Source organism: Ranitomeya imitator, chromosome 1 (genome assembly GCF_032444005.1).
Source record: "Ranitomeya imitator isolate aRanImi1 chromosome 1, aRanImi1.pri, whole genome shotgun sequence".
Taxonomy (NCBI): Eukaryota; Metazoa; Chordata; class Amphibia; order Anura; family Dendrobatidae; genus Ranitomeya; species Ranitomeya imitator.
Genome location: NC_091282.1, coordinates 695,836,864 through 695,856,570, shown reverse-complemented (window position 1 = coordinate 695,856,570; position 19,707 = coordinate 695,836,864). Strand labels below are relative to the sequence as shown.

Here is a 19,707-nt window from a genome sequence, read left to right as displayed (position 1 = left end):
GCTTTTATACGATAAAAACAATTTTACAGAAAAAGTTATTATTGCATCGCTTTATTCTGAGGACTATAAATGTTTTATTTTTTTTGCTGATTATACTGTATGGCGGCTCGTTTTTTGCGGTACAAGATGACGTTTTCAGCGGACCATGGTTATTTATATCCGTCTTTTTGATCGTGTGTTATTCTACTTTTGTTTGGCGGTATGATAAAGCGTAGTTTTTTGCCTCGTTTTTTTTTTTGTTTTTTTTTACGGTGTTCACTGAAGGGGTTAACTAGTGAGACAGTTTTATAGGTCAGGTTGTTACGGACGCGGCGATACTAAATATGTGTACTTTTTTTTTTTTTTATTTAGATAAAGAAATGTATTTATAGGAACAATATATATTTATTCTTTTATTTTTTTAGGATTTTTTTTTTTTTTTACATTATAACATTGCCCCAGGGGGGGGAATCATGTTATAGTGTAAGATCGCTGATCTGACACTCTGCTGTGCAGTGTGTCAGATCGCTGATCTGACGTGCACTCCTGGAGGCTTCCCGGCGCCTGCTCTGAGGAAGGAGGTAGGAGACCCTCGGAGCAACGCGATCACATCGCGTTGCTCCTGGGGTCTCATGGAAGCCCACAGGGAGCCCCCTCCCTGCGCGATGCTTCCCTATACCGCCGGAACACTGCGATCGATGTTTGATCGCAGTGTGTCGGGGGTTAATGTGCCAGGGGCGGTCCGTGACGGCTCCTGGCACATCGTGCCGGATGTCAGCTGCGATAGTCAGCTGACACCCGGGCGCGATCGGCCACGCTCCCCCCGTGAGCGCGGCCGATCGCATATGACATACTATCCAGTCGTTGGTCATACGGGCCCACCTCGACGGCATAGTATGTCTAATGTCAGAAAGGGGTTAAAGCCGTATCCGAACCCTAGTGTTAAAAACTTGGCAATACAACCCTGAAAGAAGAGTTATAATTAAAGTTGTCCAGGATTGGGGCTCAAGTCTTCAGTTACTGTATCAGATTCCAACACATCAATGGACGTGAAAAAAAAAAAAGGTACTTGCCTGTATGAAGTCTGGCATCATGGAGGATAAATGAGTTAACATGGCACTGTGACTTTAAAGTGCTAATTTGTGGCTCTAAGCAAATTTGACAGAATATCTGCCGAAAGTCACCTTAAAAATAAAAAAAATTATAGATTTATCATTACATACATTAGGAGATTAATGAACAGAACGCACTAACACACAAAAGAATGAATTGAGAAATGATAAACAGTTACATTGCTAAGAGGATTTCTAATCTATATTTTGACTTCCGATCAAATTCCTTCTTACGGTATCAAAAGAGCTCAAACATAATACAATAATAAACTAAAAAAAACAAAACAAAACAAAACAGTAAGAACTTACTTGAATAGGCCAAAAGCTTGTTTAACCAGATTCCTAGACTACAGGCAGAAGTTTGATGAGCCATTAACAGAAAATGAAGAACTTCAACACGTAGCGCTCGCGGAGAAACACTTTCAGAATATACCTGAAATTAAAGAAAACAAACAGATGTAAAAGCACTGTGATAAAAAAAGACAGATCTAGATGTCTATATTTAGGCTATGTGCACACATTCAGGATTTTTTGCGTTTTTCGGCATAAAAAACGCTTACATTAAGCATCCTGTTAGAATGCAATCCGCAATTTTTGTGCACATGTTCCATTTTTTTTCTGCAAAAAAAAACGCATTGCAAAAAATAATACGCAGCATGTTCATTAATTTTGCGGAAAATCTCTGGATTTGCCACTATATAATATAGTAGTGGAACGCTCCGGAAAAATCCACATTAAAAAAAAACGCAGAAAAAAAATGCAAAAAATACGCGGGGAAAAAAAACGCGAGCGGATTTCTTGCAGAAAAAGTCCGGTTTTGTTCAGGAAATTTCTGCAAAGAATCCTGAATGTGTGCACATATTCTTAATGTTTGTTACAAAGCAACACAGCACTAAAAAACTTTTTTCCACAGAACTTGAGATCACGATCAAAATCACTGGACCTGGCCAGCTTCAGTGTCCTTGGACTCCTCCGATGCGGTCAGAGGGTACACAGTAAAGGCCAGTGGCTCAACCATGCCACCAGACTAACGTGACAATCAGGAGTGCACTGCTCCTCAGAATACAGGAGGCGGAGAGGCATGGGAGCGGTGTGCTCCTGAAGGCCAATGTTCCGACAACCCTTCAAAACCATGGGTGGTACTAATGTGAACCCTACTGAGATGCTTCATAGGGCTCATTACCATTACACTGTAATTAATGGTACATCACATATGACCAACTACTAACAGCATTTTTATCTCCATACACTTAGTTCCCCTGTCCGACACTGGGGGGTGCAACAAAGCTCTTACAGCTCCTCAGCCTCACACTTTTCCCTATCTCCACCCTGCTCTGGCTGATTGATAAGCCAGTGGTCAGTGTACCAGATCAGCCAACCTGTCAATCAATCAACCAACCAACCAACCAACCAGAGAAGGGTGCTGCTTGAGCAGGTATAAAGCATGGAGCATGAGGAGCTGTAAGTGCATCTTCAGAAAAGTATTTTCCAGACATGTATACAGCACTTCAGAACTCTCTCACTGGTCATAAAAGGTGTCGACTGTGGGAGAGTGACAGTTTAACAGATCAGATTCAGATTAAGTTAGGTTTCATTTATTCAGCTACATAATCCTAGACAGATGGCTTATACAACACAATTACGTTTCTAAATATCAAGAATTTCCTTTGCTGCTGCAAAGCAGCTACAATACAATGATCAAAAACTGCCTTCCATTGTTTTCTCAGCTCCTAGGCAGAGCACTGTCCATAAAATACAAAAACTGAAGCATGGCTAGGATTCAGTTTTAGTATTCAATGTTATTGGGAAGCTTCACCGTGTATTATCCCAAGTAGTTTTGGGTGGTCTCCACAGGACTACTATACAATTATGGTTTCTGTATTGGAGATTTTGTATTTGAGAGCTCTGTCCATGGTTGCAGACTACAAATTAATCCCTTGTATCTGATTCTGGAGCCATAGTGCCATCCATCTGCACATTGCTTCTAGATAACGTATATTTGTTAGGTTAACAAGAAGTAGAGAACAGATTGACTGGAGTTGAATGTTGGCACCCGAGTGTCCTCCAGGTAATTCTGGTTTCAGCCATCAGCAAGACAAAAACATGGAATTAAGTTACAGGGCTACAGAATATATCTTACAAGTATATATAAGCAAGGATAAATCCAAAATAGTTTGTTAACTGTACAAAAAAAAAAAAAGTAAATAAAAATTACCTTAATATTTTGTGCAATTTTCTGACATTCTTCCAAAGTTCCTTCTTTAACAGTTGTACGGCCCTGTTTCAAGAAATTAAAAGGCATTACACCACATATGGCAGGATTACTGAGAATTAATGCTACAAACAACCATGTAGCTGTATGTGCAGTTTATGTAGGTAGCAGGCAAATTTTACACCGCTATCAAAGATTTTGTTGACATATTAGCGATCAATGTCCAATCAGACTGCTGTGTATCCTATATAATAAAGGGCGGTTTTATAATCAAAGACATTTGTGGCCTTATACACTTTGATTAGCTCACAACGGCCTGATAATGGAAGGCCACTGACTAACAGCTGTCAATGTTGGCACTTGAAAAAAGCTGGGTAAGAGATGCCAAAAGACAAGGTTGCCAGCACCATCAGACTGCTATTACCACTTGGTTTAAGCAATCAGATGAGGCTTGACCAATTTCACCTACTTCTGATTGCATAGTGGTGGCATATTTTTTGGATAAATCTTTGAGAAAGTTTAAAACAATACTCCTCCTCAAAACTTTTTGGAGACCTCGAACAAAGATGTAGACACCTCCGATGGTTTATAACCCCTTGCATCTTACAAGGACAAGGACTCAGCTATCTTCAGTTACAGAGTTTTAAGGTTTCTCGGGTTCCCCATTGCCCAACTCACTAGTGAACTAATTGCACTCCGAAAACCGTGCTTATCAGCAAAGGCTGTTACATCAGTAAATTCCCTACTCCATGGCACATTGGGACTGTAGAGACAAATGGCTCCAAACCCATCAGTTATTGCTTTTAATCACTAACTTTGTCTCACGTAATTTCCAGCAACTGAGCTTCAATAATCTAATCACAAAGCTATAATACTTCTGTGAGGTTGCCCGAGATGTTTCCACACAATCTTGCTTTTGAGGGTGAGCGCTGGCTCCTTGTATAATGCTAATTATATGATAAGAAAGACAAAATGTTGCATCACTTAGGTAACAAAAATCTTTTGGGTAAAAAAGCAATGGATGTTTTTCTAAAATGATAAAAAAAAAATTAGGGTTCACGATATTAACTCTTAACCAGTATAGCAGAATGGTTTTCTTTCCAAAGGTTAAAGAGAGTGTCCAGGACTTAACTGATAGCCTATCCTTAGGATGGGTCATCAATGTCTGAACAGAAGTTCACGGTGTCAGCCAGAGCTGATCAGCTCTGTCGACTATAGTAGCCACAGCATATCCGCACCCCCCCCATCACAAATCAATAGGAGGTGCAGTACCCGGCCATGGCCACTATTGCATTAACGGAGCTATGCTGTGCAATTCCGGACACCAGTGGGGATGTGGTCCGACCGGCGGGTGGCTTTGCACACCCCCCAACCACTGGTCAGACACTAATAACCTATATTAAAAGGATAGGCAATCAATGTTAAAATATTCCAGACAACACTTATAAATACCAATTTGATATTTCAAAAAGTGATAGACTAAAGGCCAGTGTTTCTTAACCTGTAATTGCATTAATAAGTTTTTAATAAAGTACCGTATTTTCCGGTGTATAAGACGACTGGGCGTATAAGACGACCCCCCAACTCTTCCAGTTACAATATAAAATCTTCTTAAACGTTGGGGGTCTACTTATATGCCATGTGTCGTCTTATAGGGCCGGTGACTAATGTGCCTTGGGGGGGAGGGGGGGTGGGGGAGAGGTCCCGATGACGAAGAGGGTTCGCTGGGGGCAGCGCATGCTCAGATTCAGATCTCGTCCCGAAATCTCAGGGGACGAGATCTGAATCTGAGCATGCGCCACCCCCAGCCGCCATTTTCCCGGAGGCCACCGCATTGCAGCAATTGAGCTGCCGGTGCCTTCGGGCTTTGAGGAATTGGGAAATGCCGGAGGAGCCCCTACTCTGCACGAAGATACGCCGCCCCACAGCAGAGCCCTGACGCTGCACGAAGAGGAGCCGCCGCCCCACAGCACCCACGCGGCACAAAGAGGAGCAGCCGCCGCTCCCCAGCACAGAGACCCCACGCTGCAGCTAAATGAGGTAATAGGGGGATACTCCACTCACACTTTCCTGTGAAACGCCCCCTCTTCGTCATCGGGACCACTCCCCCCCCACCCACCATATACACATTGGTCTGCACCCGGCGTACAAGACGACTCCCGACTTTTAAGAAGATTTTCAGGGGTTAAAAAGTCGTCTTATACGCCGGAAAATACGGTAGTTTTGCAGCTTAATGACCAGGCCAATTTTTACAATTCTGACAATTGTCACTTTACGAGGTTATAACTCTGGAACGCTTCAACGGATCTCGCTAATTCTGAGATTATTTTTTCAGGACAGTGTACTTCATGTCAGTGGTAAAAAGGAGATTTTTGTGTAATCACCGTAAAATCCTTTTCTCCGAGCCAATCATTGGGGGACACAGGACCATGGGTGTTATGCTGCTGCCACTAGGAGAACACTAAGTAAACACAAAGAATAGCTCCTCCCCTGCAGTATACACCCTTCTGCTGGCTCTCAATGAACCAGTTCGGTAACAAAGCAGTAGGAGCTTAATATTTAACAAGGATGAACTATGCCAAAACCAAGATAAATTAAAAAAAACAAAAAAAAAAACAAAGCCAATAGGCTAACAGGGTGGGTGCTGTGTCCCCCAATGGTTGGCTCGGAGAAAAGGATTTTACGGTGAGTACACAAAAATCTCCTTTTCTCCTACGCCTCATTGGGGGACACAGGACCATGGGACGTCCTAAAGAAGTCCCTGGGTGGGAAACAATTAACTGCAATTGCTGCTTATACCCAAAAGTTACAGGTGCGCACAACCGCTTGCAAAATTCGTCTGCCGACGGTCACATCTGCCGAGGCCGGAGAGTGAATATGATAATGTTTTGTAAAGGTATGCAGGCTGGACCAAGTCGCAGCCTTACAAACTTGTGCTGCCAAAGCTTGGTGCCGGATGGCCCAAGATGCACCCACTGACCGAGTGGAGTGAGCCTTAATCCCTGCTGGGACAGGAAGACGTCTGACTCGGTAGGACTCTTGAATAGCCGTACGAATCCATTTGGCTATTGTCGCCTTGGAAGCGGGAAACCCTTTCCACGGTCCTTCCGGGAGCACGAATAGGGCATCTGATCTGCGGAAAGACGCTGTCCGCGAGATATATCTCCTAAGAGCTCTCACTAAATCCAGTGTGTGAAGGGCCTTCTCGATGCGATGGACTGGTGACGGACAGAGTGACGGTAAGACAATCTCCTTATTGAGATGAAAAAAAGGATACAACTTTCGGTAGAAAAGAGGGGGATGTCCTCAAAACCATCTTATCCTGATGAAAATTCAGGAACGGAACTTGAGAGGACAGAGCCGCCAGCTTGGAGATTCGTCTAATAGAGGTGACCGCAACCAGAAAAGCCACTTTCCATAAAAGAAGAAACAGGGAAACCTCCTGTAGAGGTTCGAAAGGAGCCTGATGCAAAACTTCGAGGACCAGATTAAGATCCCATGGTTCCAACGGCATCCTATAGGGGGGCGCCCGATGGGAGACTCCCTGAACAAACGTCTTGACCTGTAATCTGTTGGCAATCCTGTGTTGGAAGAGAACAGACAGGGCTGAGATCTGCCCCTTGAGAGAACTAAGGGCGAGACCCAAGTCCAAACCCGTTTGTAAGAACTCGAGAATGGAATGGATGGAAAAATGTAGAGGAGAACGTCCACGGTCGCTACACCAAGAAAGTCTTCCAAGTGCGATGATAGATACGCATAGACTTAGGCTTTCTAGCGCTTATCATGGTAGCTATGACTTTTGGAGAGAAACCTGCCTGGGTAAGGACCCAGGACTCAACGGCCATGCCGTCAAACACAGGGCCTCTGAGTTCTGGTGGTAAAAAGGGCCTTGAGATAGCAGATCTGCGCGAATCTGTAATCGCCAGGGAACGTCGCCAACTAGTTAAACTAGTTCCGCGTACCACGCCCGGCGCGGCCAATCTGGTGCAATCAGGATTACCGGTACCCTCTCTGCTCTGATTTTCTTGATGACTCTCGGCAGGAGGGGGAAGCGGGGGAAATATGTACGGAAGCCGAAAATGATGCCACGGGAGTACAAGAGCGTCTGCCCCGATGGCTGCTGGATCGTGGGATCGAGCCATGAAGTTGGGAACCTTGGAGTTCAGCCGTGAGGCCATCAGATCCACGTCCGGGGTTCCCCAGCGACAGCAGATCTGGTGGAAGATCTCCGGATTGAGAGACCACTCCCCGGAGTCGAGGCATTGGGAGGCAGACTTCCTCAGTCGGCCTCCCAATTGTCCACTCCCGGGATGTGAACCGCAGAGATCATTGAACGGTTTTCCTCGGCCCATCGGAGATTATGGCCTACCTCTGTCATGGCAGCCCTGCTGCGGGTTCCTCCTTGGCGGTTCATGTATGCCACTGCATGGCATTGTCGGACTGAATCCTGATTGGGCGACCTGCTAGGAAGGGATGGAACTGGAGAAGTGCCAGCCTGATCGCCCGGATTTCCAAAATGTTGATTGGAAGGCGTGATTCCTGGGGGGAACCAGTGGCCCTGAGCAGTGTGATGAAGGAACACCGCTCCCCAGCCTAGAAGACTGGCGTCTGTCGTCACAACCAGCCAGTGTAGTGGAAGAAAAGACTTCCCTTGATTCAGGGAGGATTTCAATGTCCACCACCTGAGAGACTGTCTGACTCGCTGGGGAAGGAGGAACCGACGGTCTAGGGAGAACGGGTTCCTGTCCCAAACAGCCAGGAGGGCATGCTGTAGGGGACAAAGGTGTAGTTGGGCAAATGGAAATGCCCCCATAGCTGCTACCATCCTGCCGAGGACTCTCATACTGAAGCGCAGAGAGTGAGAGCGAGGCTGAGAGTTTCTGAGCTTCTCGCTGTAAGACAGATCTTTTCCGGAGGAAGAAGAACCAACCCCGGGGACGAGTCGAGTATCATTCCTAGAAAGGAAATTCGCTGAGCCGGTACTGGTGAAGATTTTTTGAAGTTTATCTTCCAACCCAGGCGAGAAAAGGTATCTATTGTGATGGCCACGGCTTCCTTGCAGTAGCGGAAAGAGGGGCCTTTGATGAGGATATCGTCTAAGTATGGAAGCGCCACCACACTTCGGGTGTGGAGTATGGCCACGTCAGCCGTCATGACCTTGGTGAATACTCTTGGGGTGGTGGCGAGGCCGAAGGGCAGAGCAACGAATTGGACGGGATCTTCCTGAACTGCGAAGCGAAGAAACCTTTGGTTAGAAGGTAAAATAGGAATGTGGAGGTATGCGTCCTGGATGTCTAAAGACACCAGGAAGTCGGCATTTTCCATGGAGGCGATGACAGAAAGCGATTCCATCCAGAACCGTCGCACCCTGACGAACTTGTTCAGCAGTTTTAGGTCCAGTATGGCCCGTAATGTACCGTCTTTCTTTGGAACAATGAACAGGTTTGAATAAAAACCTTTAAATCTTTTGCTTTGAGGAACCGGGACAATAACGCAGTCTTTTCTCAGAGAGCTTATAGCTTTGAAGAACTCTGATGCTTTTGCGCTGGGAGGAGAAGAGAGGAAAAAACAGTTTGGAGGAGGAGATAAGAGATCTATCTTGTATCCGGAGGACACTAGACCACGGACCCACTCGTCGTGAATGACCGAGAGCCACGCTGCACTGAAGGAAAGCAGGCAGCCGCCTACCTTGAGGGTGTCCCCCAGATACCGAAGTGAGTCATTGTGTGGAAGGTCTGCCCGTTCTGGCGCCTCTGGATCCCGGCTGTCTTGGTCTGCCTCTCAATGAGGGGGAAGGCTTAAAAAGAGGTCTGTGAACCTCTATATCCACGTTGTGCCCGGCCGGAACCGGGAGATTTGGAAGTAGGACCAGTTTGAGTTGTAACAAAAAAAAAAAAACGGGACCGAGCCTGTGGTTGCGGGTTCCGAAAGGGCCGAGAGGGTCTCTGTTGAGGAAGAAATTTACTCTTCCCTCCAGTGGCGTCAGAAATTAACTGGTCAAGCTTTTCGCCAAAAAGGCGACCGCTCTGATATGGGAGAGAAGTCAATGACTTTTTAGAAGTAGAATCCACACGCCAGTCCCTGAGCCATAAGTACCTCCGGATGGTGATGGCATTGGCTGCTTGAGAAGCGCAGTCAGCGGCATCCAGGGACGCGGTCACTAGAAAATCTCCAGCTCTGGCCATCTGAGTAGCGAGGTCTGCTATCTCGGGGGGGAAAGATTGGTATCCAGTACTGCTGAAGACAAGACCTCAGCCCAGTGGGTCATAGCCTTAGGCACTCACGTAGCGGCAAAAGATGGAAAGAAAGCAGCCGCTGAGGCTTCAAAAGCTGAACGTGCCATAATGTCGATCAGTTGGATTTTTAATAGTGGCGCCCTTCGAGGAGGATAAAACAGATTTCGTAGTCAGGCATGATACCGGAGGATCTACTGGGAGAGATTGTGACCAATCTTTTCTTAGATCCTGGCCAAAGGGATATTTGGACTCCATGGGCTTCTGCCCTGTGAATCCTTTATCTGGACGGATCCTGTGAGATTCAACAATTTGCTTAAACTCGGGATGAGTGGCGAACGCTCGTTTGGTCCTCTTAAAGGACACGGCATGATCCGTTTTAGATAAAGGTTCCTCCTCCAGTCTCAAAGCCTTATTCACTGACTCAACTAGAGAGTCGAGAGTGTCCTGATCGTGATGATATTCCTGATCTAGGGACATGTCAGAATCGTCCTCTGAAACAGGTTCTCTACTAGCCCCAATGGAAGGGGAGCGAGAAATGGAGCTCTCAGAACCCGAATCCCGGTGATGGTCTGGGGGATATGGCACGAACCCTTTTCCTGGAAGAGAACTCCTTGGCAAGGTACGACCCCTGGAGTACGAGGGGTTCTGACCATCGGAAGCGTTGTCCATATTAGTGCCCTGGTTAGAGAAAGGGTCTTGGAACAAGTCTAATGCTTTTGCCAGGGATACCATAGACCATGAAAGGGAGGTAGCCCACTCAGGGGAACTAGGCTCACTGGGTTCAGTATCAGCAACAGGTGGTTCCTGAGCAGTCACCGGTTCACAAGCTGTGCATAATGCAGTATTGTGACCGCGGGCTAATGATACCTTACAGGAGGTACATGCAGCGAAAAATACAGTGTGGGTTTTCCCAGACTTTGTGAGGCTTTGGTTGAGACAAAGTAAAGCCTGGAGGAAAGCGCTTACTAGCAGGGGAAGGGTTAAGCTATGCTTCTGGAGCTTACCCAGGTCCTGTGTCTTGAGTCCCCAGTGTAGGCAGAGAAACACCAAGGTTACTTACCGGTAGCCGGTTTTTCCGGAGCCCATGACAGCACACCTGAGAGAGGGATCCGCCCAGTCGGGAAAGGAAACCTACTGAAATAAAAGGGCGGTACCTCTCCCTCGCTTCAGTTGGTTTTCAGAGCATGAGAGGCCCCCTTTGTTAGTACACATGGCAATCTACCACCACATTATAATAACAAAAAAACAACAACAAAAAAAAAAAACACCCAGCTAAAAGTGCACACCAAAGGATGAAAAAAGAAGGGAGGGAATATACAGGTGCTGTCATGGGCTCCGGAAAAACCGGCTACCGGTAACTAACCTTAGTGTTTTCCCGTCTCCCATGACAGCACACCTGAGAGATTTTTGGAGAAAGAAACACCTTAGGGAGGGACCACCGCTTGCAGCACCCTTCTACCAAAGGTAAGGTCAGTCGAGGAGGATAGGTCTAGTCGGTAGTGTTTAAAGAAGGTAGACGGTGAGGACCAGGTAGCGGCCTTACAAATCTGATCAATCGATACCAGGAAGTAGCCAAAGCTCTGGTTGAGTGAGCCTTGATGCCTTCAGGGATCGGGGCACCACGAGAAGCACAGGACAAGGAAATGGCCTCCCTAATCCACTTAGCAATAGTACCCTTGGATACCCCATATCCCTTCCTGCTATCCTGGAAAGCTACAAATAGGGACTGATCCTTCCTCCACTGACTGGTCAAAGATATGTACTGCAAAATAGCCCTTCTTGCATCCAGTGTATGAAATCTTTCTTCCCCTGGGTTCTTAGGATTATCACAAAAAGAGGGTTACACAATTTCTTGACTCCTATGGAACTTAAGTACTACCTTCGGCAGATACGCCGGATCTGGTCTCAGAACTACCCTGTCCTCAAATATTTGCTTGTAAGGAGGGGAAATAGACAGGGCTTGCAAATCACTCACCCTACGGGCTGATGTCAACGCTACCAGAAGTACTGTTTTAAGAGTGAGGAGTTTTGCCGATGATTCCTGCAAAGGCTCAAATGGACTCCTAGTTAGAGCTTCTAAAACCAGATTCAAATCCCATGGGGGAACCCTCTGAACTACCACCGGTCTACACCTACTACAAGATTTTATAAAGCGGGACACCCACCTATTGGAGGCCAGGTTACAATTATATAAGGCTCCTAACGCCGACACTTGTACTTTGAGCATATTGGTTGCCAACCCTAGTTGTAACCCAATTTGTAAAAACTCTAAAATAGTACCTACAAGAGCCTCATCCCCCAAAGGTTTCCCTGAAAAATCTAGAAACTTTCTCCATGTTCTACCATAAATTCTTGACGTGACCGGTTTTCTACTTTTCAACAAGGTGGAGACTAACCCTGGTGAAAACCCCTGCCGGCTCAGTAATGCCCTCTCAAATTCCAGGCTGCAAGATGGAAGCCCTTCACCTGAGAGTGGCATATTGGACCCTTGGTAAGCAGGTCCAGAATCTCTGGTAGAATCCATGGATCGGTTACCGACATCTGTTTTAGGAGGGATAACCAAGGTCTTTTTGGCCAGAATGGAGCAATTAGAATCATTCTCGCCTGCTCCATCCTGATCTTTCTTACCACTGCTGGAATCATCGCTATCGGTGGAAACACATAAGCAAGACTGAATTTCCATTGGACTTGAAGAGCATCTACGGCAAAAGGTTTCTCTCTCGGGTCTAACGAACAGAAACACTCAACTTTCCTGTTGTGCAGAGTGGCAAATAAATCTATTACAGGCATGCTCCAGGCCTGCACTATCTGTTGACACACCTGGGGATTCAATGACCACTCTCCCTGTTTCAGTGTTTTGCGACTTAGGTAGTCTGCTTTCATATTTTCGACCCCCTTTATGTGTAGCGCAGAGAGGGATAGTAGGTGGTGCTCCGCTAGCTGTAGAAGGACAGACGCTGACTTCATAAGGGAAAGGGATCTCGTTCCCCCTTGGTGGTTGATATACGCAACCACTGCGTGATTGTCTGACATGACTCTGGTATGGTGACCCTGAAGGATAGGGAGGAAAAGTTTTATAGCTCTCTCTACAGCCCACAATTCAATTAAAAATTGGACGCCTGCTGTGATTCCAGTTGGGACCAGGACCCCTGAACTGAGAGAGTTCCTAAATGAGCCCCCCATCCTATACCGCTTGTGTCTGTGGTGATCTGCTCTATTGGAGTTACCCACTGGACTCCCGAAGCCAAATGATCTTACTGTCCACCATTTTAGGGAATCTTACTACCAATGAAAGGCATAGTTTTCCCTCTAAAAGCCCTTTTAACCACCTTTGTGCTGACAGGACCTCCCACTGTAACTGTCTTAGATGAAACTGCGCCCATCTCACTGCTGGTATACAGGATGTCAGAGAACCCAGCAGGGACATTGCCTTCCTCAACGTCATCACAGGGTGTTGAATTGCTGACTCCACAAGATTTTGAGATTTTACCAATTTGTTTTCTGGTAGGAGACAAAGTTGACGCCTGGAGTCCAGAACCAAGCCCAGAAAGGACTGAACTAACTCCGGCGTCAACCTTGATTTGGTGAAATCTATTTTCCAACCCAACACCTCTAGCGTTGCCGTGACCACTTTTATCTGTGCTAGACAGTGTACTGCCGAATTCCCTATTATAAGGAAGTCATCCAGATACGGAACTATAACAATGTTCCGAGAACGGAGGAAGGACATGACCTCTGACATCAGCATGGTGAATATTCTTGGCGCTATAGACAGGCCGAATGGGAGGGCTGCGCATTGATAGTGCCTGAGACTTCCTTGGACATAAACTGCTACTCTTAGCAATTTCTGGTAGTCCCGATGGATTGGGACATGGTAGTAGGCGTCCTTTAAAGAAGTTGTCCACTACTATAAAGTGTTTTTTTTTTTCATAAATCTTGCTATTATGTGCCACTGAAAACATCTACTGTGTTTATTTCAGCAATATTACCTGTTATGCTGTAACAGCACATCTTTAGTGCTGGATCCAGCTCTCATGGGGTTAATCGACAACTTCCTTTCTCCTGAGTTATTGTGGTCTAATACTAAAAGTTCCATGATGCATTGCACTCGCATGTAAGGCTACTTTCACACTAGAGTTAACTGCAATCCGTCACAATGCGTCGTTTTGAAGAAAAAACGCATCCTGCAAAAGCGCTTGCAGGATGCGTTTTTTTCCCAATAGACTTGTATTGACGACGCTTTGCGACGGATTGCCACACGTCGCATCCGTCGTGCGACGGATGAGTCGTGCTTTGGCGGACCGTCGGCAGCAAAAAACGCTACATGTAACGTTTTTTGCTCCTGACGGACCGCTTTTTCCGACCGCACATGCGTGGCCGGAACTCCGCCCCCACCTCCCCGCACCTCACAATGGGGCAGCGGATGCGCCAGAGAAATGCATCCGCTGCCTCCGTTGTGCAGTGCGTTAAACGCTAGCGTCGGAATCTCTGCTCGACGCATTGTGACGGGGAGATTCCGATGCTAGTGTGAAAGTAGCCTAACTCTGCACTGGCACACCCACTCCAAAACACACCCAAACCCCTCCCTCCTCTATGTTCAGGCTGATGAGGAGAGGCGGTCACAAGCTGTAAGCAGCACCAAGCACTGCACAACCATGGTGATCAAGCATTGAGCTTTTTTTCTTTATCATCTATTTCATAGTATAGTTTAGCATACATATATGATATACTGTAAAGAGATCTCACTGCGTCTGTCTTAGATATGTAAATTACACAGTACATGTGTGGGTATATATGTCCATCTACATACGCTTGTGTGCATGTATATATTATGTGTGTTCTTATTTTACACTATTTGTGCTCATATACAGGCAAAGTCCGGCCGCAAATTGGCCCCCCACTACTTCCGTCCAGTCAGTGCCCCCTCCATACTTCCCTCCAGTCAGCGCCCACATAGCGTTTTAGGACTGCGTTTCTCCGAGGCATAACGCGGTGTAAAGGCCCCTTCACATTAAGCGACGCTGCAGCGATACCGACAACGATCCGGATCGCTGCAGCGTCGCTGTTTGGTCGCTGGAGAGCTGTCACACAGACCGCTCTCCAGCGACCAACGATGCCGGTAACCAGGGTAAACATCGGGTAACTAAGCACAGGGCCGCGCTTAGTAACCCGATGTTTACCCTGGTTACCATCCTAAAAGTAAAAAAACAAACAGTACATACTTACCTACCGCTGTCTGTCCCTGGCGCTCTGCTTCTCTGCACTCCTCCTGTACTGTCTGTGTGAGCACAGCGGCCGGAAAGCAGAGCGGTGACGTCACCGCTCTGCTTTCCGGCTGACCGACGCTCACAGCCAGTACAGGAGGAGAGCAGAGCACAGCGCCGGGGACAGACAGCGGTAGGTAAGTATGTACTGTTTGTTTTATTACTTTTAGGATGGTAACCAGGGTAAACATCGGGTTACTAAGCGCGGCCCTGCGCTTAGTTACCCGATGTTTACCCTGGTTACCAGTGAAGACATCGCTGGATCGGTGTCACACACGCAGATCCAGCGACGAAATAAAGTTCTGGACTTTCTTCAGCGACCAACGATCTCCCAGCAGGGGCCTGATCGTTGGTCGCTGTCACACATAACGATTTCATTAACGATATCGTTGCTACGTCACAAAATGCAACGATATCGTTAACAATATCGTTATGTGTGAAGGTACCTTAACACAGTCCTTTAATGCCATCATTAATCATCTAAGTGTGCCCAATTTTTAACTATTGATGCTGCCTATGCAGCATCAATAATAAAAACATATGATGTTAAAAGTAATACAAAAAAAAGATTACATTATATTCTCACCTTCCGTGCAAGCCTTTCACACTACTCGCGACGATCCGGTCCAAATAATGCATTGCGGCAATGCCCGAACATGACGTAGCGTTCTCACGAGACCGCTACATCATCACATGTTATGGCCGCAAGGCATTACTGGCAACGGATCGTCACGACATGGCCTGGATGCGGGGGACGCCGGAAGGTGAGTATATAACTATTTTTTATTTTATTTCTTTTTTTTTTTTTTTTAACAGGGATATAGTGCCCACATTGCAATATAGTATGTGGGCTGTATTATATACTACGTGGGCTGTATTATATACTACATACATATTCTAGAGTACTCGATGCGTTACAATCTGGCCAACATCTAGTAAATCTTATTCACGCAGCGTTTCCCAGTTGAAAACAAAATGGCAAAATACTAGGCAGAAACATGTGTTAACGCTGTGATAAAGTGCATAGTGCTAATAAGATGATACATAAAGTGCTTACTCATGTGGGTATGGTGCCCGCTGAGTAAGTAGCTCCAACGCACGTTTTGCAATATTTGCTTCTTCCAGAGGCTTGTGTACTGCTGCTTCAGATTGTTGTGTCATCACGAGTGTTGAGCATTCCGATACTGCAGATATCAGGTATCGGCAGATATTCGCTGTTTCGGTATTCCAATACTGGGTTCCGATATTTTTGCGATACCGGAAATCGAAATCGGAAATTCCTATAGTGCAATTATGCAGTATAATGAAGTGTGGGCGGTGACAGGGTGCATGTGTGCGGGCGGTGTCTGTGCGTGACCGTGGGGCTCTCGGCATGTGTGCGGGTGGTGTCTGTGCGTGACCGTGGGGCTCTCGGCATGTGTGCGGGTGGTGTCTGTGCATGACCGTGGGGCTCTCGGCATGTGTGTGGGCGGTGTCTGTGCGTGACCGTGGGGCTCTCGGCATGTGTGCGGGTGGTGTCTGTGCGTGACCGTGGGGCTCTCGGCATGTGTGCGGGCGGTGTCTGTGCGTGACCGTGGGGCTCTCGGCATGTGTGCGGGGTCTCTGTGCGGCGTGTCTCAGTGCGGGCATCGTCCAATGGGACTACAAGTCCCATCGGATGATGCCTACTACACTGACAGTGAGTGACACATTAGCCAATGATGGGACAGTAGTAGTCCCATCATCCGGCTAATGTGTTGAATGAAAAAAAAAAAAAAAATACTCCATACAGTACATACATGACATACAGTACATTAAACATGGAGTTCATACTCACCATTACTTGTCATTTTGATCCCCGAAGCCTGTGTCATCTGTAAAAAAAAAAAAGGTGAAAAGAAACAAACAACCAATATACTCCCTGTCCGCAGAAATCCACGAGTGTCCCATGACGATCTCCCGTGGAGAACAGCAGCAACAGCTGTTGAAACCGCTCCCCAGGGGCCCCAGAAACACAATGACGGGAGGAAGGGATTCCTCCGCCGCTTATGGCATTGCTGCATGAGAAATTTTTCCACGCAGCAATTGCCATAAAGTGAGACTTTGAACTTTAGTAACCTCAGTGATGCACTGCAGGAGCCATTGTCTCCTGTCTGGGTTCCTGATCACCGGATGTCACTGTTCTATAGGGGAGATCGTCGAGGGACACTCGTTATTAATTGGACTACGGCGGACAGGTAGTATACGGTTTATTTTATGTTTTTTTGCAGGCGCTGAAGTATGGCAAGTATGGTTAAATGAAGATTATTAAAATACTTTTTTCAGAATGTGTGCTTGTTTTATTAACCCTTTATCACTATTGGATTAATAATGGATAGGCGTCTTATTGACCCCTCTCCGTTATTAACCCGGCTTAATGTCACCTTACAATAGCAAGGTGACATTAACCCCTTATTACCCCATATTCCGCTACACGGGAGTGGGAAGAGAGGAGCTAAGTGCCGGAATTGACGCATCTTACAGATGCGCCATTTCTGGGGTGGCTGCGGACTGTTATTTGTAGCCGGGGGGGCCAATATCCATGGCCTCTCTCTAGGCTATGAATATCAGCCCGCAGCTGTCTGCGTAGCTTTTCTGGCTATAAAACATAGGGGGACCCCACGTCATTTTTTTGGGGGGTCCCCCTATTTTAATGGCCAGTAAAGGCTACGCAGACAGCTGTGGGCTGGTATTCATAGCAGGCTACAAATATTGGCCCCCGGCTTTACCCCTCTGGCACAGAAAACTGCGCGGGAGCCCACGCCATTTTTTTACGCTTTTTTTTTTTTTTTTTTTTTTTAATTCAACGCTCATTAAGGTTTCTTTCACGCTTGCGTCGGTATGGGTCCGTCGCTATGCGTCGGGCCGACGTACTGACGCACGTTGTGAAATTTGTGCACGACGTGGGCAGGGGATGCAGTTTTCCAACACATCCGATGCCCATTCTGAAGTCCGGGGAGGAGGGGGCGGAGTTTCTGCCGAGCATGCGCGTTAGAAAATGGTGGGCTCGATGGCCAAAAAAACATTTTTTTTTCATGCCGACGGTCCGCCAAAACACGACAGATCCGTTGCACGACGGACGCGACATGTGGCGATCCGTCGCTAATACAAGTCTATGGTTACAAAACGCATCCTCCGAGCACTTTTGCAGGATCCGTTTTTTTCCACCGGATCCGTTTTTTTCCGCCAGATCCGTTTTTTTCCTCAGAGTTGTATTAGCGCCGGAGTGTGCCTGATGGCCACACGTTTCATCCGTTTTTTGCTATATCCGTCGCTGTGCGTTTTTTCGACGGACAGAAAAACCGTTCCTCTGTATGTTTTCCATCCGGCGGAAACAGCTTTTTTGACGGATCCTGCAAAAAACAGATGAAACATGTGGCCATCAGGAGCAATCCGACGCGAATACAACTCTATTAGAATAAACGGATCCGGCGGAAAAAAACGGATCTGGCGGAAAAAAAAAAGGATCTGTGGAAAAAAAAGGATCCGGTGGAAAAAAACGATCCTGCAAATGTGCTCGCAGGATGCGTTTTACCCATAGACTTGTATTAGCGACGGATGGCCACAAGTTGCATCCGTCGTGCTACAGATCCGTTGTGTTTTGGCGGACCGTCGGCACTAAAAAACGTTCAAGTGAACTTTTTTGGGCCGTTGCACCCGCTATTTTCTACCGCGCATGCGCGGCAGAAACTCCGCCCCCTCCTCCCCACACTTCAGAATGGGCAGCGGATGCGTTGAAAAACTGCATCCGCTGCCCACGTCGTGCACAAATTTCACAATGTGCGTCGGGTATGTCGGTCCGACGCATAGCGACGGACCCGTACCGATGCAAGAGTGAAAGAGGCCTTAATGAGCGTTGAATTTTTTTTAAAAAAAGGAAAAAAACGGCGTGGGCTCCTGCGCAGTTTTCTGCGCCAGAGGGGGAAAGCCGACGACTGGGGGCCAATATTTGTAGCCTGCTATGAATATCAGCCAGTAGCTGTCTGCGTAGCCTTTACTGGCTATTAAAATAGGGGGACCCCCCCAAAAAAAATGACGTGGGGTCCCCCTATATTTTATAGCCAGAAAGGCTATGCAGACAGCTGCGGGCTGATATTCACAGCCTAGAGAGGGGCCATGGATATTGGCCCCCCCAGCTACAAATACCAGTCCGCAGCCGCCCCAGAAATGCGCCAATTCCGGTACTTAGCCCCTCTCTTCCCACTCCCGTGTAACGGTGGGATATGGGGCAACAAGGGGTTAATGTCACCTTGCTATTGTAAGGTGACATTAAGCCAGGTTAATAACGGAGAGGCGTCAATAAGACGCCTATCCATTATTAATCCAATAGTAAGAAAGGGTTAATAAAACACGCACACATTCGGAAAAAAGTATTTTACTATTCTTCATTTAACCATACTTCAGCGCTTGCAAAAAACGTAAAATAAACCGTATACTACCTGTCCGCCGTAGTCCAATTAATAACAAGTGTCCCACGATGATCTCCCCTATAGAACAGTGATATCCGGTGATGTCACTGCTCTATAGGACCCTCAGGAACACACTGACAGGAGACAATGGCTCCTGCAGTGCATCACTGAGGTTACTCTAGTTCACTGGTCTCACTTTATGGCAATTGCTGCGTGGGAAAATTTCTCACACAGCAATGGCATAAAGTGAGACTAGAGACTATTTTCTCACAGGGGCGTAGGAATACATTGTGAGGAATACATTGTGGAAGGATACCTTCCATCATTGTGTTCCTGGAGCCCCTGGAGAGCGGCCGCATCAGCTGATGCTCCTGCTCTCCACAGGAGATAGTCATGGGACACTCGTTTTAATTGGATTTCTGCGGATCAGGGAGTATAGTGTTTGTTTATTATTTTTATATTTTTTACAGGTGACAA

The 19,707-nt window shown here is 46.8% G+C and overlaps 1 protein-coding gene across 1 annotated transcript in view; it reads right to left on the bottom strand.

The window, feature by feature from the left end:
- The window catches only part of UBR1 (ubiquitin protein ligase E3 component n-recognin 1), a 233,593-nt gene that overhangs the window by 132,730 nt on the left and 81,156 nt on the right, over positions 1-19,707 (bottom strand). The window contains exons 7-9 of the mRNA XM_069730874.1: positions 3,307-3,369; positions 1,401-1,524; positions 1,053-1,163 (exon numbers count right to left, since the gene is read on the bottom strand). Coding sequence (XP_069586975.1) covers positions 1,053-1,163; positions 1,401-1,524; positions 3,307-3,369 — 298 coding nt within the window. The remainder of the gene's footprint in view (positions 1-1,052; positions 1,164-1,400; positions 1,525-3,306; positions 3,370-19,707) is intronic.